Source organism: Hemitrygon akajei, chromosome 7 (genome assembly GCF_048418815.1).
Source record: "Hemitrygon akajei chromosome 7, sHemAka1.3, whole genome shotgun sequence".
Classification (NCBI taxonomy): domain Eukaryota; kingdom Metazoa; phylum Chordata; class Chondrichthyes; order Myliobatiformes; family Dasyatidae; genus Hemitrygon; species Hemitrygon akajei.
The window spans coordinates 130934328-130958729 of record NC_133130.1 but is presented as its reverse complement, the minus strand read 5'-3'; the positions used below and the strand labels follow the sequence as shown (position 1 = coordinate 130958729).

Below are 24402 nucleotides of genomic sequence, written 5' to 3'. Positions count from 1 at the left end.
TGATGTTTTTAGATCTTGGTAAAGCTTTTGATAAGATTTCTTTCTTATAAACACCACGCAGACTTCACCAGAGGTTAGAATTGAGCCTGGGCAAAGCAGTGGTAATAAAAGATATATCATTCTGTCAAGTGCAAGAGATTATCCAACAAAATTTGGAGAATCTGGGATTGAAAGATATATGCCGTAAATTTGAGATTGGTTAATGGACAGTAAACAGTAGAATAAATAAATTATTTACAAGAGGTGAGGCTGTTCCAGGAGGAGAGATCAAGCTGGCTGGACCCCTGTCTCTTGCTTTTAGATAACTGAGGGAACGCCTTGATGAAACCAGGCTGATCGGGCAGATGCAAGGCTGATGTTCTTTTGGTTCTCTTGCTCTCTTTTGAGCTTCTCGGGCCAGGGGTCACTCAAAAGAAGGGGTTAGTCGTTCAGTAAAACAAAGACTTGAAGCAACCTGGTGGGTTGGGTGGCTTCTTTGGTGGCAGAAGGTTAATCGATGTGTTGGGTCAGAATCAAAATCAAGTCGATCCCTACCTTAATTAGGCCCAAATAAGCAAAAACATCTTTGAATATTTAAATTTCTCTACCCAAGAGTCCCTGTGGCAAAGTATATTTGGAGACAGAATTACAGATTTCAGAAGAATCTATAGAGATGAGACTAGAAGAAGAAAGCAGTGCTGAAGTAAAAGATTGGATCGTTATGTTATTGAATGGTGGATTCGATGTGAGGAGCTGAATGGTCTTCTGCTTCTCCTTATGCACACGACGGATTTTGCAGATGCTCGGACATCCAGAGTAACAAATGTAAAATGCAGGAGGAACTCAGCAGGTCAGGCAGCATTTTGTATGTGTTACTCTGAATCTGAATCAGGTTTAACATCAGTTGCATATGTTGTGAAATTTGCTGGTTTTTTTGGCAGTAATACAAAATTTTAAAAACTAAGTTACAATAAGAAGTTTATATATAAAATTTAATTAAGTAAGTAGTGCAAAAAGAGAGCAATGAAAAGTGAGGTAGTGTTTATGGGTTCTTTGTCCATTTAGAAATCTGATGGCAAAAGGGAAGAAGCTGTTTCAGCATCATTGAGTGTGTATCCTTAGGCTGTATCTCTTCCTTGATGGAAAGATAGCATGTCCTGGATGACGGGAGTCCTTAACGATGGATGCCTCCTGTTTGAGGCATCGCCTTTTGAAGGTGTCCTTGATGTTGAGGAGGCTGGTGCCCATGATAGGAAAACATATGTAATCTGGGATAGGTTAGAGGTTTTTCAGGTTGGTCCAAGAACCCGATGACAGTGGAGAAGAAGTTGTTGTACCTTGAGGTGTGTGTCTTCAGGTTCCTGTACTTCATCCTTGATGGTAGCAATGAGAAGAGTGCATGTCCTGTGATGTGTGTCTTTAATGATGGATGCTGCCTTGTTGAGGCATCACCTTCTGAAGATGTCTTTGATGGTGGGCAGGCTAATGCCCGTGATGAAGTAGGCAGAGTTGATGATGATTGTTAATCATGGATGCCACCTTTTGGAGGCATCACTTCTGCTTCTCCTGATGCTCTTTGGTAATTACAAGTTGTAGCAGGAGAAGCCACTCGGTCCCTCAAGCCATCCCAATCACTCAATATGATCAAGACTGATTATGCTGGTCTCAAGTTCTTCAATCCCTTACTTTTTCAAATATCTACCTATCTCCACCCTCAACGGTCTCTGCGACAGAGAATTCTTAAATTCCCTATCATACTGTCAATCTGGATTTCTGTGCTTGGTCTCCAGGATGTGACATTGTGAATGCTACGGTAATGTGCCTCCCAATGAGAAATGTTTAACCTTAGGCTGAAGCTCAGCCTGTCACAGCAGCAGTTATCCATTTTAGTAATGTGGCTTAAATGATGTTCTGTAAAACGTGTTCAAAGTACATATGTGTCACCACATCCAACCTTGAGCTTCCTTTTCTTGTGGGCATTCATAGTAAATACAAGAAGCACAATGGAACCAATGAAAATCTGCGGCCAACAGGGCAGACAAACAAGCAATGTGCAAAAGATAACAAAATTGTGCAAACGTGATAGATAGATAAATAAATAAATAAGCAATAAGTCTTGAGGGCATGAGATGAAGAGTTCTTTAAAGTGACTCCATAGGTTGTGGGACCAATTCAGTGATGAGGTGAGTGAAGTTGAGTGAATTTACCTCTGGTTGAAGAGCTTGATAGTTGAGGGGTAATAACTGTTCCTGAACCTGGTGGTGTGGGTCCTGAGGCTTCTGTACCTCCTTCCTGATGGCAGCAGTGAGAAGAGAGTATGACCTAAATGACGATGGTCCCTGATGATGAATGCTGCTTTCCTGCAACAACGCTCCATGTAAATACACTCACCGGTGGGGAGGGCTTTACCCATGATGTTAGAGTAGTTCAGCTTGTCAGCTCTGATATGCATGGTGACTTTTCCAAACCAGTAATTTTCCTCCCGTGAACATTTGTACTGTTGGGGAGCACTGAGATGAAAAGCACTGTATCTCTAACATGGGGTGAGTGTGTATGCCTTTATCTTGTCAAGGAGATGGTGCTGTTGTGCTTTTGATTTCTAGATATGCTCTCCAGTAATGTGACTGAATCTGGTAAATAGTGTAATTTAGTCAGTGGGAGGCTTAGGTCTAAGTTTAAGGCTTGATATTGGGATTGTAGCTCTTTGTTAAAATAATCGTTGGAACTGGAGTTATATTCAATGATTTTACCCAATTTGAAATTGTAATTGGCAGTAAACTCTCCAAATTGTTGAAGCTTTTTTTTCCTGGAGTTCAGAAGCTTGCTATTTATAAGATTAATTGCAGTGTTGTCCCAGTATGAATTTTACAATTCTGAACACTGAGAAGCGTTGATTGGCTGCAGTATTGTAGATTTGGCATTCCGTCTTTTTTCTCCAGGGCTCTCTGTTTCTCATTGCTCAGAACCTAAAGGTTCTGAATTGTAGCAATCAGGGACAATTGTTACATCCAGTAGGCAATAACCTCTGAATCCTATTTCAAATCGTATTCCCACAAACCACGCAAAAAATGGTGATATTTTTGTTTTTTTTCTGTGTGCCTAGTGAACTTTCTCTATTTGATAGTCTAACCATGCCTGATCATCTAACCTTGTTGTGCAGATGCAGTGAGGAATGCAAGTGATCTTTCTTTCTCCCCCAGGATAATGTCAAGAACTGAATGGAGACCTTCAAAGTGACATTATTTGAAAAGTCAGTCAGTTAGTTTTTTTACGTGTTAGTTTTTGCACCGACCCTCTTCAGTTTCTATCAATGTTCAGCAGCGCTTCTTTGAGAATAACAAATCGCATCTTAAGGAATGAGATGTCTATTAACTAACGTATTTTAACAAAAAGATTTTCAGGGCCTCATTCTGTGCCTTAAATAGGGACAAATATAGTAACCATTCTCTGTCAATCAGATCATTTTGCGTGAATGCTTAAACATTTACAGGACGTGTAAGTACATTAAATTTTTCAATTAATTTATCTCCGTATGAAATACCTTTCTTATTCATTTTCCCCAGTGGTCACCTTCAGAAAGAAGCAGGTCACATCCCTCATGATACAACAGTTTGATCTTTAGTTCCCTGACTCATAGTGACAATGAAACTTGGGTTTTTCAAGAAATTTTAATTGATATGAGTGCTGCATTAGATAAAATTGCTAGGGAGTTCTACAGCATATCGTGGGAAATCCTTAAACTGCACATTCAATTCTTTACTGTTCTTAATCCCAACAAGCAAAAGGGGTTCAACAGAAGATCAATTTTTCTAGACCTTTAACTGTTTTGAAGATAGATCAGCTATCCAATTTTGTCATAGGATTAGTAGTCTTGACACATAACAATAGTACAAATTTTAAAGATTTTCTCTCAGCAGACTGCAATATTCCTAAGTGCTCTGCCAATGGAATGCTAATCAAGTGAACCTAAAATTTAATTGGATTTACCCACCCCTGGGGTCTGCTGCAAGCATTTTTGACCCATGCTAACAAACCGACATCTAATTCACAATAATTCAAATACAGACATACAAAATACCATAAATTGTTTGAGGCTCCCCATTGGTCAGGGTCAACTGTGGAAGTTGCATCCCAGCTGTCTACGTGATACGCAGGCCAGGGCAGTACGATATGGAGAGCAAGCTGTTGTCCATGCCGCAGGCTCCCCCTCTCCACGCAGCTGAGAATCCAAAGGAACCGTTTGACACCAGCGGTGTCACAGGAATTGCCAGCCAGCTTCAGGGACTCCAGCTCTGGATTTTACCTCTATGTTTATTCCCAAAGCCTTCCCCATGAGTGGGTATAGTTACATGGTATCGGAGCTTGAGGCCAGAGTTTTCCTCCCTATCTGTCTGAAACAGTTGGTTTTAAGGCCTTTGTCCCTTCTCCTGTCAGTAGAACCAGTTCTGCCAGGTTTAGTAGCTAAGCCACACATGAAGGCCAGGAGCTAGACTTGGTTGACAGAGGCTATGTGAGATGCAGGCCATGGGAAGCTTATCCCCACTACCACTTCTGTGTATCAAAATCTTAAGGAACCTGAAGTTGGTAACATTTGGAAAAACTGATGTAAATGTGAATGGAAAAAGTAGAAAATCCTGCAGGGTGTTAGCCTTGTATTCTGTTTTTAATTGAACATGTAAACAGCTGTTACTGTTGCTGTTGCATGATGGGGTGGATGGGTAGGGTGAGTGCTTCTGCTGGCACAAGTGGGGGAGGGGGATGATGCTTTTGCTGCTGCTTGTGTGAAGGGTGGGGGGGAGTAGGGCTTTGGGGCTTGGTGTTGTATCATTCATTCTATGGGGTCTCGTTTCGTGGATGTATGTGAAGAGTATGAATTTGAGGTTGTATACCGCATACATTCTTTCATATTAAATGAGCCTTAAACTTTAAAGAAAATATCAAGAGTGAATATTTTCCTTATTTACTGTAAGGAATTTGTTCTCAGATGCATCAGAGACATGTTTGCTATCTTTTCTAAGACATCGGATTTCATACGGCAATAGGTGACGTGGGAGGTGAAATTCTAAAACAGAGCTCTCTTGGCTTTACACTTTACATTTGCTGGATTTATGCATTTCCTATGGGGATTCTTTAAAGTTCCTTGTGAATTAGAGAGAAGCTTTATGCCAGTGACACATAATACATTCCTTGACATCCCTCTGAACTGGGCATTTCACTGTTACCCATTGAGTCTGAAAAACAGACCCCATCCAGACTTGTTTGTTGTTTGCGAATTTGTGGAAATATTTATCCCTGGAAATTTGGCAAAATGCTTTATTCTTTTCTGCGTTATGGCCCTAGATGATTTCAATGTCTGTCAGATTATATAGTGCCTTGAAAAACTATTCTGCTGCCACAACTATTTTCACATCTTACTGTCTCATTTTCTAAACTTACAATATATTGAAGTAGTTTTTTTTTTGAGCTAATCTGTGAAACATTGTGCATCAAAATAAAATTCAAAAACCTGTCAACAGTTTACTAAAGATTAAAAATCAAAATTGTGAGGCTGAAAAAGTATTCATCCCCTTTGTAATTTCTACGTTAACTTTCCTCAGGTGCAATATATTACCTTACCAATTTACCATATTTGTTGGTGTAGAAAATTGGAGGATCACCTGTTTTCAATGAATTTATAAGAATACCCCCTCTCTCTGTAAGGTCCAACAATATGGTAGATTTTCAACAGACCAAACCAAAATGAAAAGAAGAGCATTCAAGACAAGTCAAGGAAATGATAATAGAGAAGCACAAATCTGGGGAAGGGTACAAGACCATTTCAAAGACACTGAACATACCTTGGAGCTCAGTGCAGTCCATCGTGAAAATGTGGAAAAAAATGCACTGCCTGGGTCAGGTTACCCACCCCTCTAAAGGTAATCGCTGGAGACGAATGGCACTTGTAAGAGAGGCTACTGTGATGCTAACAGTTACTCTGAGTGGGCTGCAGAAATCAGTGGCTGCAACTGGAGATGAAATTCATGGTTCCACAATCTCTAAGGCCTTGTTCAAAAAAGGTATTTATGGAAGATTGGCAAGGAAGAAGCCCTGGCTGAAAAAAAGCACATCCTCGCAAGTAAAGACTTTGCAAAGTGTTACTTAGAAGATACTGTAAAGATGTGGTCAGGAATAAAGTGGAACTTTTTGGCCTAAACACGAAGTGTTTTGTATGGTGTAAATCTAATGCTCACATCAGGCAGGTAACACCAGTTCTATTGCAAAATTTGGTGGCAGTAGCATCATGTTATGAGGATGCTTCTCAGCAACAGGGACTGGAAATCTGGTCAGGATTGATAAGAATATGAATGCTGCTCATTGCAGAGAGGTCCTGGATAAAAGCCTGCTAGCCTCTTCCAGGGCATCCATGAAGTGGCTTCAAATAAAGAAAATTGATGTCTGAGTGACCCAGTCAAAGTCGTGACCTTAACCTGATCGAATATCTCTGGCAAGACCTCAAGATTGCTGTCCACTACCGCTCCCCAACTAACCTGGCACAGGTTGAACAATTTTGCAAGGAGGAATGGACAAATCTTGCTCCATCATATTGTGCAAAGTTAATAGACTTATCCAAAAAGGCTTCTGGCTATATTAGATGCAAGAGGTAGTTCAACTAAGTACTGAGCAAAGAGGGATGAATACTTTAGAACTGTTGACATTTCAGGTTTTGAATTTTTAGTTTTTTCATACTTTATTTTCCTTATATTTTGGGGGGTTTATTGTGGGAAAAAATGAGCATGTGATTCACAAATTTTTAAAAATCGCTTAAATTTATCAAAAACCCTGGTTGCAAGACTCATTTATGTGAACAAAGAGTTGGGAGCTGAATACTTTTACCAAGTTCAAAGTTAATTCATTATCCAAAGATGTATGCAGTGTGCAACCCTGTGATTCGCCTGCCCCACAGACAACCACGAAACAAAGAACACCATGGAGCCAGTTCAAAGGAAAACATCAACCCTCCCCCCACGCAAAAAATTAGCGTATTTCACAAATGGCAACAAGAGCATCGCCTCTTACCATGCGCAAAAAAAATCCCACAAATGACAGCAAGAACATCAACATCCCCCCAACCCCCTTGGCACAAAATGCAAATTGCACTAACAGCAACAAAGACATCAACCACCACACACACACGCACACGCACAGAATATAAAAACACATTTGAAAGAGTCCAGTTGATCTACTGTATATGTATGTGCTTAGATTTCAAGTTCAAGTTGAAAAGCGAAATAACATGGATGCTGAAAAGAGCAAACCATAGAAATGTGGCACAGATCAAGCTGCATCATTCCGTCTCGTAGGTGAAGAACCTCTCAGTAACTCAGTCGCCAGAGTTTGGTGGAGATGGAGCCATTCAGACTTAGATTTGAGTAGAGTAGCTTTGTAAGTGTCTACAGATACACTTGGATTTGAGTGCAGTAAATATACTGTTTGCATATACATGGTTGGAAAGCTTGCCTGCAAAGGATTGGAATTTTTTTTTTATTAAGATGCAGCATGGAACAGGCCTTCCGTCCCTTCAAGCAACCTGCCCCCCCCCCCCACCCACCCCGATTAATGATTATGTATTTTTGCAGCCACCAATGTAAGTGAGACCGGTTTGAACTGCAAACTGGAATCAACCCTTATTTTGTAGCGTAGCTAAGTCCAAGAGAATGACAAGTTGCCGGTCTGGATAGCCGAAGCTAAGCGTAAAATGCTTTGAGGGTTTGCAGATATTTCTCAATAAGAGTGAAAAGTTGCGGTATCTTTGCAAGTTATTTCTTTATGGATAACATGATTTGTTAAATTACTCATTGGCCTTATCCTGTTGATTCTATGAAATAATTCACTTAGGGTTTTGCACACTATCAATGCTTTCTGATTGAAATAGCAGCCACTTAACTAACTCAGCAATCAGGCTCCTGAACCAAAGCGGTTAACTTCCCTCAACCCAACACTGAACTGTTCTCACTTTCAAGACTCTTCATCTCATATAAGACCATAAGATATTGGAACAGAATTAGGCCAATTGGCCCATCAAGTCTGCTCCGCCATCTCAGTGTGGCTGATTCATTTTCCCTCTCAGCTCCAAACTCCTGCCTTCTCCCCGTATCCCTTCATGCTGTGACTAATTTGTCAACTTAAATGTGCCTGTTGACTTGGCCTCCACAGCTATCTGTAACAACGAATTTCCACAGATTTGCCATCCCCTGGCTAAAGAAGTTCCTCCTTATCTCCGTTCTAAATGGACATCCCTCTATTCGGAGGCTCTGCCCTCTGGTCCAAAAGCACAGGAAACATCCTTCCCACAACCACTCTATCGAGACCTTTCAACATTCGATAGGATTCATTGAGATTCCCCCCTCATATTTATTGCCTGTTTATTTATGGTTATTATTTTTTCCTTTTGTTTTTGCACAGCTTGCTGTCTTTTGCATATTGGTTGCTTGTTTGTCCTGTTGGGTGTGGTCTTCCATTGATTCTGTTGTGTTTCTTTGTATTTACTCTGAATGGCCCTAGGTGAGTTGTATATGGTGACATATATGTACTTAGATAATGAATTTACTTTGAACCTTGAACTTTCTTTTTCGAGTTACTGAGTAACACAGCACGGAATCAGGCCCTTGGCCCTTCAAGTTAGTACTGACCTTCTACGATTACACTAATTGCATCATATTCCTCCCACCTTCCCTGTACCTCGCTCTTCTCCCCCCCCCCCCCCCCCCCCCACCATTCATCTGCACTGGAGGGACTAATTAACCCACTGACCCACCCGTCTTCAGGAGGTGAGAAGGAGCCAGACCACCCGGGGGTTGGGGTGGGGGGGGCATGCATTCGCAGGACAAAAATGCGTACTTCACACAGACAGTGACGAGGACAGGATCATGGGTTTAAGTGACCTCCATTCAAAGTTCAAAGTAAATTTATTATCAAAGCCCATCTTCTTGGACCCTGAGCTCCCAGGGGAGTATTGGCCATCAACAACCTCCTGTCTCCATTGTCCAAAGTTGATGTTGTGGTTGGAGTTCATCATTGTTTCTGTAATCCATTGTGTCCAATGTACAGGGGTTTGGCCTATACATCTTCACCAGGGCCTGTTGGCTGGCTTTACCCGTTTCCACCTCTCATGACAAGGGGGTGTAGGGTTGGGTTCTGAGGCATCAAAGTATGTGCACGTCACCATATACTAGCCTGAGAACATTTATTGATTGATTGAGATATATCACAGAATAAGTCCTTTTGGGTCTTCAAGCCATGCTGCCCAGCAATCCACAGATTTAATCCTAGCCTAATCACAAGACAATTTACAATGACCAATCAATCTACCAACTGATACGTCTTCAGAATGTGTTTTACGGGATTGATGCCAAGTAATACAGTTGCATATCAGATGTGGCATCTCTTTGGACAGCAGTGGCTGCAGGGGTACAATGCACCCAACTGTTTATGAAGTCAGGCTTTGCTTTTCATTCACTTACGCTCTCCAAGTAATGAAGCACCAATTGCAGTCTTTACGAACTCTGCGTGAATGTTCTCAAGCTATTGTATTGTCGGTTCAGTAACCATTTAAAAGTTGAATTAATGGTGGAGCTGCATGAGTTCTCCTTACTAAATTAGATTTTTATGCACTTAAATGATTATACTGATTGATCTGTAATGTTTACAAATTGAAATATGAAATTTTCAGGACTAATTGTTTGGAAACATCAGCATCCATTTAAGTTATTGAGCGGCAACCGATTTCCCAGATGAACGCTATTTGTATTGTGAGTTAGTGCAGTGACGAAAGTACAGATGGAAATGGCAATAATTATTGATTTACTTGGTTGTAAAAAAAAAAATCCCTTATTCTCTTCCAGAGAGACTGCAGAAAATTAACCCCAGTGGTTCCAATTAAGAGTGTTCTTTGGCTAAAAGGTTAGATTGGAAAGGCTGAGGTTACTTTGAGTACAGGAGATGGGTGGTCCAAGCTGGCTAGATCTTTCACAGTAAATGGTAGGGCACTGAGGAGTACAGTAGAACAAAGGGATCTAGGAATAAAGGTCTGTAATTTGTTAAATGCCATAACAGGTAGATTGGGTCGTAAGAAAACTTTTGGCATGTTGGCCTTCATAAATCAAAGTATGGAATACAGGAGATAGGTTGTTATGAAGAATTTGTACAAGTCATTTGTGAGGCCTAATTTGGAGCATTGTGTACAGTTTTAGTCACCTACTGACAGGAAAGATGTAAATAAGGTGAAAAGAGTACGGAGAAAATTTACAAGGATTTTGCTGGATATGGAGGACCTGAGTTATAAGGAAAGATTGAATAGGTTCAGACTTTATTCCTTGGAACCACCCACTAGCTAAAGAAATTCCTCCTCATCTCTGCTCTAAGTGGACTTCCCTCTATTCTGAAGCTGTGCTCTCTGGTCCCAGACTCTCACATTGTAGGAAACATCCTCTCCAAATCCAATCTATGTAGGCCTGTCAATATTTGATAGATTTTCAATGAGATCCTTCCTCATTCTTTAAAACTTCATCAAGTACAGCCCCAGAGCCATCAAACACTCCTTGTCTGTTAACTTTTTTGTGTAATACACATAGTAAGCTCAAATTACTTCATCTTCCACATGCTTGTGCTGGGATTTAATATTGACTTTACATTTCATGTAAACACTCCACCTACTGTTTTTTTTCCCAGCAAATGTGGTGTCCCTGTTTCACCTTGTCCATTTGCCACTTTGTTACCCGATAACCTTGGGCTGCACCCTGTGTTCTGGGCACAGCCTCAGAATAGAGGGACGTCCATTTAGATAGATAGATAGATACTTTATTCATCCCCATGGGGAAATTCAACTTTTTTCCAATGTCCCATACACTTGTTGTAGCAAAACTAATTACATACAGTACTTAACTCAGTAAAAAATATGATATGCATCTAAATCACTATCTCAAAAAGCATTAATAATAGCTTTTAAAAAGTTCTTAAGTCCTGGCGGTAGAATTGTAAAGCCTAATGGCATTGGGGAGTATTGACCTCTTCATCCTGTCTGAGGAGCATTGCATCGATAGTAACCTGTCGCTGAAACTGCTTCTCTGTCTCTGGATGGTGCTATGTAGAGGATGTTCAGAGTTATCCATAATTGACCGTAGCCTACTCAGCGCCCTTCGCTCAGCTACCGATGTTAAACTCTCCAGTACTTTGCCCACGACAGAGCCCGCCTTCCTTACCAGCTTATTAAGACGTGAGGCGTCCCTCTTCTTAATGCTTCCTCCCCAACACGCCACCACAAAGAAGAGGGCGCTCTCCACAACTGACCTATAGAACATCTTCAGCATCTCACTACAGACATTGAATGACGCCAACCTTCTTAGGAAGTACAGTCGACTCTGTGCCTTCCTGCACAAGGCATCTGTGTTGGCAGTCCAGTCTAGCTTCTCGTCTACTTGTAGGTCTTAACCTGCTCCACACATTCTCCATTAATGATCACTGGCTCCATATGAGGCCTAGATCTCCTAAAGTCCACCACCATCTCCTTGGTCTTGGTGATATTGAGACGCAGGTAGTTTGAGTTGCACCATATCACAAAGAAGAGAGATGAGGAGAATATCTTCAGCCAGAGGGTGGTGAATCTGTGGAATTCATTGCCATGGAAGGCTGTGGAGGCCAAGCCATTGGGTATATTTAAAGTGGAGGTTGGTGGGTTATTGATTCATCAGGGTGTCAAAGGTTATGGGGAGAAGAGAGGAGAATGGGGTTGAAAGGGATAATAAATCAGCCAGGATGGAATGGTGGAGCAGACTCAAGAGGCCAAATGGCCTGATTCTGCTCCTATGTCTTATGGTTTCATTCTCCATCTCTCTACAACATAAAATATTCTCTTCACCTTGTGTTTCCAGTCCTGATGAGTGATGGAACCTGATTGCTGTTTGGCTTTCTGAACTGCTTCCGCCATTCTTCAATGACAGATCATGTCCGTGGTTTGAATATATTTTCACTTGAATTTCGAAGAAGCAGTTTATCAGACAGAGCTGGTACTTAAGTGGCCAATTAACTTAGTGACTTGAGGGCTGCAGACACACTTGGGAGAAGACTAAAGGCTGAATGTAGAAAATGGGATTAGTATAGACAGGTAACCGATGACAAGAACAGACATATAGGCCAAAGGGCCTCTTTCTCTGTTGTGCGAATCTAAGACTCCCTGATGTTAGAAGGTTGATGTAATTGCCCTTAACTAGAGAGTTTATTGCTTCACTTCTTCTTAGCCCGTCACCTCTCCTGGGGCATAAGCCGCCAACAGCAGCTCGCCAGAGTCCCCTGTCTTGGGCCAGTCTTTCAAATTCACCCCAGCTTGTAGCCCATGTTGGAAGACCCTGCCTCTCCCAAGGATGAGGTCTTTGGAGCTTCTGTTGATGTTTCTGTAGCACTTTTTTTCCGGGATAGGGTTGCTAGTGTTAAGTTTCGTAACTTGAAAACCTTAAACTAATTAAAAGGAAGAATCAGGAGTCCAGGACTATGGATCTAACTCCGTGTTTACTTTGAGCAAGATGTGCATGTATCGCATGGTTGTGTGATGACATGTGCAATTTGTGTATTTTTACATGTAAGCCATAATTTGAAGCATACACCTCTCGATGCTCAGAACACATCATCAGTGATATAGCCTGGGGCCATCAGGTGCTTTGGGTCTTTCAACGTCAGACAGCCTCACGCAGGAGACCCAGCCGTGGTTGATCAAGCCATGACTTGTATTCAGGTAGCAGGTCATGGCTTGGTCAACTATGGCTAGGTCACCTAGGTGAGGGTGTCTAATGATAATGAATTGTTTAAACAAACAAGAATGTTTAATCAACCAATATATATACAAGATTACTCAAATATTACTGAAACATTAAGCACACAACAGCTAGCCCCCATGCCCAACTCTCCTTTTTTGGGACTGTCCATGGTGGAGCTCTCTGCATTGACCAAGATAAAAGAATTTTCCATTCCAACAGCGAGGCTTGGTTTAAACCAGGTTTACTGTGGCAAAGGGATTTCTCTCACGCCTTTGTCCGCTGGTTGAGCTAATAAACACCCAGTACTGGTATCCATTCTGAAGTTTTGTTCAGTCCTTTGGAGACTCAGAGGACCAGCGGGTTCTCTGATCTTGTTAGCGGTTGAATTTTCACCAAACCAAAGATATTATGACTAATTTCTCATCTTCGTCTTCTCATTAATTCATTAGCTTACTAGAATTTGTACTTGGCTGATTGCAATTTGTATGCAAAAATGTAGAAATCTGCTCTCTGGCATCGAGCCGTTTTTTAATCAAATGATTGCTAAATTATCCACAATCTATAATGAAATGCAAATGTACACAACTAATTTAAGATTCGTATGTTTAGCTTGTAAAATCCTGGCAATTGAGCTGATAATATATCTAAATATTTGTGTTTAAATTTTAATTGCTGTCCTATTATGTGACTAAGAATTTACACTAATGTTTTGTACATCAATTCTACTTTAGTGTCACCAGTTCTTCTATTAAAGGTGAAGCTCTACGCAAACTGTATAAAACAACGTATTTTTTAAAAAGAAACAGCTGTGTATTTTTTGGCTTCATGCTGTAAGTTCTAGTTGCCCACTTTTCCTGTTCTAAGGTGTTGCACCTCCACCATCCTACATTCCATCTGGGTAGCCTCCAACTCGGTTTCTCTTTCCAGTGAACAAATTCCACTCCCCCACCCCCCTCCTGTATTCTCCACAGGTTTTTTTACTTCTTCTCACCTGCCTATTACTTTCCCCTGGATCCCCTCCCCCTTCCCATTCTGCTATTGTCCACTCTCCTCTTCTATCAGATTCCTTTCTTTTCAGCTGTTTACCTTTCCACCCTCTAGGCTTCACCTATCACCTTCTAGCTATCTGCCTTCCCCTCCCTCCACTTCGTTCTCAGTCCTGATGAAGGGTCTTGATCTGAAACATCAACTGTTTACTCTTTTCCATAGAATGCTGTTAAGCTTGCAGAGTTCCTCCGTTATTTTGTGTGTGTTGCTCTGGATTTCCAGCGTCTGCAGGATCTCCCATGTATAAGATAATTAGTGCTTTCTGTTGCTCCTTGCAGCTAAACAGAAACTGGAGGACAGACTGGCAGCAGCTGCAAGGGAGAAGCTCGCACAGGCTTCAAAAGAATGCAAGGAGAGGCAGCTGCAGGCGGAGCGCAAAAAGAAAGCTGCACTTTTCTTGCAAACCTTGAAAACCCCCATGCCTTCCGGAGAAATGGAAACTGCAGCCACTGAAGAAACCTCCCAGAGCATACAGGTCAGTGGAGATCAGTAAACACTACATGTACGCTATATAAATATATAGATATTTCTTTTCAATTCTCCTGGTCAATCTCAAGGATTGAGTCTGATTTGGCATTTCTTTCTTTATTAATAACCAGCACAATGCATTTTTTTCTCTTATTAAATGCCATAAAACTTGCCTTTAAATTGAAGCTTATGTATAATGTTTTTATTACAGAATTAGTTGTTGACTGTTCCTGTATTTTTTATTTAATCATTTACGGGATGTGGGTATCGCCAGCTAAGCCAGCACTTATTACCCATCCCTAGTTGCCCTTGAGAAGGTGGTGATGAGTTGCCTTTTGGAACTGCTGCAGTCCCTGAGGTGTAGCTACACCGACAGTGCCTTTTGGGAGGTAATTCCATGATTTTGACCCAGTGACAATGAAGGAACGGTGATGTTTCCAAGTCAGGATGGTGAGTGACTTGGAGGAGGATTTCTAAGTGGTGGTGTTCCCAAGTATCTACTGTTCTCGTCCTTCTAGATGGTAGTGGTCATGGGTTTGGAAGGTGCTGCCCTAGGAACTTTGTTGTGTAGTTGAGGTGCATCTTGTAGATAGTACACACTGCTGCAGTTGTTCATTGATGGTGGAGGGATTGGGTGCTTGTGGAAGGGGTACCAATCAAGGGCTGCCTTGTACTGGATGGTGTCACGCTTCTTGAGTGTTGATGGAGCTGCACTCATCCAGGCGAGTGTTCCATTTTACTCCTGACCTGAGCCTTGTAGATGGTGGACAGGCTCTTGGGCGGGGGGGGGGCAGGGGGTGAGTTACATGCCATAGGATTTCTAGCCTTTGACTTGCTCTGGTAGCCATGGTGTTTATATGGCTAAACGTTACCTATATGTTAAAGTTCAAAGTAAATTTTATTATCAGGATACATATATGTCATCATACACAACCCTGAGATTCATTTTCCTGTGGGCATACTCAGCAAATTTATAGAATAGTTACTCTAACAGGGTCAATGAACGATCAACCAGAGTGCAGAAGACAACAAACTGCAAATGCAAATATAAATAAGTAGCAATAAATAATGAGAACATGAGATAATGAGATAAAGTCATTAAAAGTGAGATCATTGTTTTTTTTGGGAACATCATAAAACAATTAATAAAACAATATAACATAATTTTATGTGGTCATAAGTACATATTGAGAAAAGATTATTTGGCCCAAGAATCTTAATCTTTCCAAAGTTCCACTTATCTTTTATTGGTCTTTAATTTATGCTGAACTACACTGGTCCCAAAAGTAATTGAACAGCACTCTTGGGCATTTGTGTTCAATCTCTGTGTCTCATTCCTGAACTGAGATGTTTGCCTTTTGTTTTTCTCTTTCCCCAGTGGTGTCTCGTTTAATAAAGGATCTATTGTATAGTACAGAATTTCCATACCTACTGAGAATCAGAATCAGGTTTAATACCACTGGCATCTTTTGTGGAATCTACACATACAAACAAGCTGGAAGAACTCAGCAGGTTGGGCAGCATCCGTTGAAAACCTGCTGAGTTCATCCAGCTTGTTTGTATGTGTTGATTTGACCACAGCATCTGCAGCATACTTTGTGTTTTGTGGAATCTGTTGGTTTTGCAGCATGAGTACATTGCACTATATAATAATAGAGAAAACTGTAAATTACAGTAGGAAATATTCAAAGGATTCAAACTACATTTATTATCAAAGTATGCATACAGTACACAACCCTGAGATTCATCTTCCCCACAGACAGAGCCTGTTGTCTACATTCTGGTGGTGTGTTTCTGGACTGATCAGGAGATCTGGCGCTTTGCTGTCTCCGAGAGGGTTCCACGAGGCAGCAAGCAAAGTGTGCGGCATGAAGTCCAGGAAGCCTGAAGATGGGATGTGAGCTTGTGATTGACTCCATCTCTTGCAGATCAAAGCGCTGAGGAAGATTGAAATCATCAAAGGGAAAGGGAACAAAGAAGAACCGTGGAACCCATTCAAATAAAATATCATTCTCTTACCCCTCCATCGCTCCACATGCAAGAAAAAAACAAATCACACAAACAGCAACAAAATAAATGAGTGAAAACAGAATGTAAAACACAAAATCAAAAGGCATATCTCAGTGTTCATTATCTGCAGGCCACCCCAATTCAAAAATCATCCAAAGATAGCAACAGAAAAAAGGAGTGACCAGAAACTAGAACACATCATAAACTTGAATTAGAGGCCACAATGCGCCGATTAAACCTTGCTCTGGAACCATGCTCCAACAGGATCGAGGAAGAGAAAGAAATCGTTCAACACAAGGACCTTCCTTCAGAAGCATTGAGCAAGAGGGAGAGAGAGGCTCTGGTAGTTGACACTGAACACTTTTGATGATTTCAATCTTCCTCAGCGCTTTGATCTGCAAGAGATGGAGTCAATCACGGGCTCGCTTCCCATCTTCAGGCTTCCTGGCCTCCATGCCACACACTTTGCTTGCTGCCTCATGGAACCCTCTTGGAGACAGCAAAGCGCCAGATCTCCCGATCAGTTCGAAAACGCACTGCCAAAATGTAGATAACGGGTTCTAACAGCAGCAGAACCATTTCTGAAATAAAAAGATGCAAAAGAGGGTAAAGAAGCTGCTCTGTGAACCGTCTTGAGGATGTCATCTTTGGTAGTGTTGTTCGCTGGTGCCATCTTCTTCCGGATATTTTCTGATATATAACAAATTAAATTAAATGAGTGCAAAAAGATAGAGAAAAAGTATTGAGGTAGTGTACATGGGTTCTTTGTCTATTCAGAATTCTGCTGACAGAGGGAAGGAAGCTGTTCCTGAAATGTTGAGTGTGTGTTTTCAGGTATATAACTCTAAATACTAAACTCGAAACTCCTTACAACGCACACAAAATGCTGGAGGATCTCAGCAGGCCAGGCAGCATCTATGGAAAAAAAGTGCAGTCAAAGTTTCAGGCCGAGACTCTTGGCCCAAAACGTCGACTGCTTTTTTCCGTAGATGATACCTGGGCTGCTGAGTTCCTTCAGCATTTTGTGCGTGTTGCTGAGACTTCCAGCATCTGCAGATTTTCTCTTGTTTGTGATTTGTTACTCCTTGGATGCTTTTTGCATGTGTATGTACATTACACAATGCATGTATTGTTATCCAGTTACAGCCTAAGAAAAGCAATAAAAGATATGTAGATATTTGACAGCTCAAATGCAAATGGATTATAATGTATTCTCTCAAAAGAGTAATGATGGGTATTGTTTTTGTTTGCTGAGCTTTCACTGAAACTGGAAAATATATACGGTGGACTCTGATGAATTGGGCCATCGGTTAATCAGGGCAGCTGCTTATTTGGGACAATTCTTAAAGAACTAAAACAAACCAAGAGTTTCCTTTGTTTATTTGGGACACTATGCCGTTTAATTGGGGCAGGAGACTGTTGCCGAACTGTTTCTAACTAGCGTCAGACACGTGCACCTGTGTGGCTGTTAGACACTACACTGTGATTCGAGCAGAGTTTTTAAATGGTGTCAGTTGCTTGTGTTTGTGTTCAAAAAGCAGTAATAAACAGTAAATCAATTCAGAACTGTTTTGCACGCTGGTTTCAAACATTTGGCTTGGGGGTGCCTGAAACAGCCGGGAGTGGAAGTGAAACAATTTCACTACCTAACAAGTTGGGAACTATGAAGAATGTGAAAATATGGACAATCATCTTGAATGTTACAATGAAAATAAAGATTTGGAGGATGCAATCGTCGACACAGTTGTATGAACTCAGTCCTTTATCTGCACTAGGTGTCTGTGCTGATTTTGATCATTGAGTCAATCAAAAGAAAACTTAGTTATACTGGATCAATCCCTCCGTCGATAACAATTAGGAACTAATACATAGTTTATTAATACTGTACATGAACAAGAGAAAATCTGCAGATGCTGGAAATCCAAGCAATACACTCAAAATGCTGGAGGAACTCAGCAGGCCAGGCAGCATCTATAGAAAAGAGTACATTCGGCATTTTGGATCGAGACCCTATGGCAGGACATCAGTGAGAACTCTTGTCTACAGGGACATCACGTCGAAACTAACTATTATATCTCTGAGTTCAGCTGGATGTTGGTTATCATTATAACAAAATCAGTCAGATTCGTGATGTGATGCTCACAGCCTGCAACAAAGGGAGACAGCATGGTTGTTCAATGCTTTGGGAGCTCATAAAGTCTTGGTGGTACCTGCATCTGGGGTAGAATTGTATGGTGGATATCTGCTGGCAGTCCGGATTTCTTCAGTAAAGCAGAGGTCATCCCGCTTCTGCCCCTCTCCCTTCACCTTTTCCCAACTGATTCCCCTCTCCCTACCCTCTTTGTACTCTCAATCTACAATAGAGACACATATCAGAATCAGGTTTATCATCACTTACATATATCATGAAATGCGTTTATTTTTGCAGCAGTAATACAGTGTAATACATAAAATTACCACAGTGCTGTGCAAAGGTCTTAGGCACCCTAGCTAAATATATATGTGCCTAAGATTTTTGCACAGTAATGTACATAAGTCAACTCCACCTACCTGCAGAATATTAGCAGTTTCGCACAACACACACAAAATGCTGGAGGACCTCTGCATGTCAGGCAGCACCTATGGAGGGAAATAAACAATCGCCATTTTGGTCCAAGAACATACTGTCCATAGATACTGCCTGATATTGTGTGTCTGTTGCTCTGGATTTGGAGAATCTGGGGGAGGGGGCTCTTGGATTTATTATTAGCTGTTTAGTATCTGTTCCTTGTAAAGACTAGACTGAACTTGATTCAATGAACATACAACTCCATCTGCCATCTTCCGTTTCTTTCCTATGCATCTTACAGTTCTTTCACAAACTTTGCATCGGTTTTTCATGGGATTCCTCACCTGTGTGCTTGGATTAGATTGAGTCCGTTATGTTGAATGGGTTTTTAGAGTGGAAAACCGTTGCACTGTCTCAGCCTTGGAAGTCTGGGTCCAGTGGTACGAGTACTCATGACCACAGCAGGGTCTTCCTCGGTTGCATTGGATGACCATGACTCTGTGCCTCGTCATGCCCTTCGCTCTCAGTGGAGTGTTGCAGTACAGCGTTCCTAGCCGTTGGATCTTACATAGATCTCATCTGCTCAGTCCGCCTGAGCTGACTTAGGACAGGCATGTCCCTTTCTCAGTGGGATAACCCTCACCTGGTTTAGCCCACCTGTCAAAGAGCTGTATCAGGGTGTGGCCGCTGTTGCATGAAAGCAGCTACTTGGAGCCACGGGTGAGAATTGAGTGTCTGGTGGGGACCAAAGGTGAGTGAGCTGGCCAAGAATGGACATGACAGACCCCTTCACCAAAATTGCTACCCATCTCTGGCCACCCCATACAACCCAGGTTCTTAATAACTTGATGTAAAACTGTTGATTTTTGCCTCTGTTGGTGCCTCCAAGTCAAATGAAATTTCAAGACTTTATTGAACTGTGAGAAAATGACTACTACTGCAGTCACCATGAAACCGTGTGGTATCAAACTGGTTGAATATGGAAGAGGGTCCAGCCACAATCCTGGGAGATTACTGGCTGCTGCTTTGACTTTCTTCAGTCCTTTGTATAGTAAGTGGAAATGGAACAACGGCTTGCACTTGTGTGTCAGTTTTCCTACATCATGGGTGCATGGCCGCACAGTAATTGAAACCTCCTGTGCGTAGAGCCTAGTTGCCAAGCAGTTGGAATAAAGACAGATGAAAAAAAGTTTATGGAATGTGAAAGGTTTTTTTGTTCTACTGTATTCCATTATACATTTCAATTAATAAAATCAGAAGTATGTGATTTTTACAATTTTCAATCTACATATATTACAAAAAAAACATTTAGTATGCTGTGCAGTTTTCAGGCCATGTAAATATTTCCTGCTCAACACAATGGTTGGTCCATGCAGCTGAACAAAAATGAGAGGAAATGCTAGTTCAGAGCCATGAAAAATTGAGAGATTTTTTAATTACCATAAATGTGATTTGAGGAGAATCTTTCTGTAGTACACAACATTTGCCAGATTTAAATGATTTAGCAATCTGATAAAGCTATCAGCTGCTTCATTGGCACAGTAATAATTTTTAAGGTGCTAAATTTTTTCTATTATTGTCGCTGATCTAATATTTTTCCAGTACTTAAAACTTGTTGACTAGCCTAGTGAGCAGTTCTGTTTCTGTTTTTAGTATTCCATCCTTTCATGAGCAGCGAGCACATTTGCATTTTTCAGCAGACTTCTATAATAGATTTAGCTTGTGGACTGTGGAAGACAGGTCTTCATTATTTTAGAAAAACCATCGTGGATTGAATAGACCCTTTATATTGCCTCAGACTATACTACATTATTCAGCAGTTTTCTCCTCTTTACAACTGCATAGAAATCTGTTCAACCATTAAACCACCTCTTGTATGACAGTCGCCAATGTACTATCCTCTATTTTCTATTTTATTTCTCCTCCCCCAGTTTTTTGCTCGTTTCCCCCATTAATCCTTTTTTCACTATTATGCAAAACTGTTGTTTACAATCCCACCATTTAATGTAGAGCAGTCTGCATTTTATCTGATACCCGTACCCTTTGACAATTTTTTCCCTAAAACGTATCGTAGCAGTTAGCATGCCACTGTACAGCTCAGGCGTTGGAATTCAGAGTTCAATCCCAACATCATCTGTAAGGAGTCTGTATGTCTTCCCCTTGGAATACATGGGTTTTCTCTAGGTCCTTCTGTTTCTTCCCATAGTACAAAGGTTACTGGTTAGTAGGTTAATTGATTATTGCAAATATATTAGAGGCTTTTAAGATGAATGTAAGGAAGATGGAGGGATATGGACATTGTGCAGGTATGGGGGATTAGATTTTGTTCTTTTTTATTTACTCATTAGCTGGTTCAGCACAATGTTGTGGGCTGATGGGCCTGTTCATCTACTGTACTCTTCTGTGTTAATGTTCTGTGTTCTGTGATTAGGCCAGGGTTAAATAGGGGGTTTCTGGGTGGTGAGGCTTATAGGGCCTGAAGGGCCAATTCTGTGCTATTTCTCTAAATGAATAAATAAATAAATAAATAAAATTATATTTTTGCGTAAGTTTACCTCTGAAAGTAACTGTTAGCAAGCCTGCCTGTTCAGTAAAACTCGCCTTAAGAGTACAGTAATCATGTTTTGCTTGATAAATATTCAGCTAGTAGAAAGTTCTGTACATGATACACTTGATAACAGGTGCTATCTTGTAGGCTCTTCACACAACTCTGGAACATCTGGACAGCAAAGATGCATACATCAAGATACTCTTTATTGATTACAGCTCAGCATTTAACACCATCGTCCCTCAAAACTAATCAGTAATCTCCAAGATCTGGGCCTTGATACCCCCTTGTGCAGTTAGATCCCAGATTTCTTCACTTAGAAACATAGAAAACCTACAGCACAATACAGCCCCATCAGCCCACAAAGCTGTGTCGAACATGTCCTTACCTTAGAAATTACCTGGGATTACCCGTAGCCCTCTATTTTTCTGAGCTCAATGTATCTGTCCAGGAGTCTCTAAAAAGACCCTATCATATCCACCTCTGCTACCATCGCTGACAGCCCATTGCATGCACTCACACTCTCTGCGTTAAAAAAAAAGCTTACCCCGACATCTCTGTACCTATCTCCAAGCACCTTAAAATTGTGCCCTCTCGTGCTAGCCATTCCAGCCCTGGGAAAAAGCTTCTGACTATCCACATGATCAATGCCTCTCATCATCTTATACACCTCTATCAGGTCACCTCTCATCCTCCGTCACTCCAAGGAAAAAAGGCCGAGTTCACTCAACCTATTCTCAAAAGGTATGCTCCCCAATCCAGGCAACATCCTTGAAAATCTCCTCTGCTCTCTCTCTATGGTTTCCACATCCTTCCTATAGTGAGGTGACCAGAACTGAGCACAGTTCTCCAAGCGGGGTCTGACCAGGGTCCTATATATCTGCAGCATTACCTCTCGGCTCCTAAACTCAATCCCACGATTGATGAAAGCCAATGCACCTTTGGTCTTCTTAACCACAGTCAACCTGCACAGCAGCTTTGAGTGTCCTGTGGACTTAGACCCAAGATCCCTCTGATCTTCCACACTGCCAAGAGTCTTTAGATTAATACTATATTCTGCCATCATATTTGACCTACCAAAATGAACCACCTCACACTTATCTGGGTTGAACTCCATCCACCACTCTCAGTCCAGGTTTGCATCCTATCAGTGTCCCGCTGTAACCTCTGACAGCCCTCCACACTATCCACAACACCCCTAACCTTTGTGTCATCAGCAAATTTACTAACCCATCCCTTCACTTCTTCATCCAGGTCATTTATAAAAATCACAAAGATCAGGGGTCCCAGTACTGATCCCTGAGGCACACCACTGGTAACTGACCTCCATGCAGAATATGACCCGTCTACAACCACTCTTTGCCTTCTGTAGGCAAGCCAGTTCTGGATCCACAAAGCAATGTCCTCTTGGATCCCATGCCTCCTTTCTTTCTCAATAAGCCTTGCATGGGGTACCTTATCAAATGCCTTGCTGAAATCCATATACACTACATCTACTGCTCTACCTTCATCAACGTGTTTAGACACATCCTCAAAAAATTCAATCAGGCTCGTAAGGCACAACCTGCCTTTGACAAAGCCATGCTGACTATTCCTAATCATATTATACCTCTCCAAATGTTTATAAATCCTGCCTCTCAGGATCTTCTCCATCAACTTAACAACCACTGAAGTAAGGCTCACTGGTCTATAATTTCCTGGGCTATCTCTACTCCCTTTCTTGAATAATGGAACAACATCCACAACCCTCCAATCCTCCAAACCTCACCTGTCTGCATTGATGATGCAAAGATCAATGCCAGAGGCTCAACAATCTCCTCCCTCACCTCCCACAGTAGCCTGGAGTAAGTCCCGTCTGGTCCCGGCTACTTATCCAACTTGATGCTTTCCAAAAGCTCCAGCACATCCTCTTCCTTAATAACTACATGCTCAAGCTTTTCAGTCTGCTGTAAGTCATCCCTACAATCGCCAAGATCTTTTCCATAGTGAATACTGAAGCAAATACTCATTAAGTACCTCTGCCATCTCCTCCAGTTCCATACATACTTTTCCACTGTCACACTTGATTGGTCCTAATCTCTCATGTCTTATCCTCTTCCTCTTGCTCTTGCTCTTCACATACTTGTAGAATGCCTTGGGATTTTCCTTAATCCTGTCCACCAAGGCCTTCTCATGCCCCCTTCTGGCTCTCCGAATTTCTTTCTTAAGCTCCTTGCTGTTGGCCTTATAATCTTCTAGATCTCCATCATTACCTAGTTTTTTGAACATTTCATAAGTTGTTCTTTTCTTCTTGACTAGATTTACAACAGCCTTTGTACACCACGGTTCCTGTACCCTACCATCCTTTCCCTGTCTCATTGGAATGTGCCGATGCAGAACTGCATGCAAATATCCCCTGAACATTTGCCACATTTCTGCCAGACATTTCGCTGAGAACATCTGTTCCCAATTTATGCTTCCAAGTTCCTGCCTGATTGCCTCATATTTTCCCTTACTCCAATTAAACATTTCCCTAATTTGTCTGTTCCTATCCCTCTCCAATGCTATGGTAAAGGAGATAGAATTGTGATCACTATCTCCAAAATGCTCTCCCACTGAGAGATCTGACACCTGATCAGGTTCATTTCCCAATACCAGATCAAGTACAGCCTCTCCTCTTGAAGGCTTGTCTACACATTGTGTCAAGAAACCTTCCTGAACACACCTAACAAACTCCCCCCCCCCCCCCATCTAAACCCCTTGCTCTAGGGACATGCCATGGATATTTGGTAAAGTAAAAATCTCCCACCATGACAACCGTGTTATTATTACACCTTTCCAGAATCTGTTTCCCTATCTGCTCCTCGATGTCCCTGTTACTATTGGGTGGTCTATAAAAAAAACACCCAATTTGACCCATTCATGTTCCTAACTTCCACCCACAGAGACTCTGTGGACAATCCCTCCAGGTCTTCCTCTTTTTCTGTAGCCATGACACGATCTCTGATCAACAGTGCCACAACCCCACCTCTTTTGCC

General features: G+C 41.5%; 1 protein-coding gene across 5 annotated transcripts in view; it reads left to right on the top strand.

The window, feature by feature from the left end:
* sfswap (splicing factor SWAP) overlaps positions 1–24402 on the top strand; it is a 189711-nt gene that overhangs the window by 100070 nt on the left and 65239 nt on the right. For all 5 annotated transcript variants that reach the window (XR_012099698.1, XM_073051954.1, XM_073051956.1 and 2 more), the window contains exon 13: positions 14090–14286. Coding sequence is in view for 4 of the 5 variants with exons in the window: in XM_073051954.1 (XP_072908055.1) it covers positions 14090–14286 (197 nt within the window). In the remaining variant the exon portion in view is untranslated. The remainder of the gene's footprint in view (positions 1–14089; positions 14287–24402) is intronic.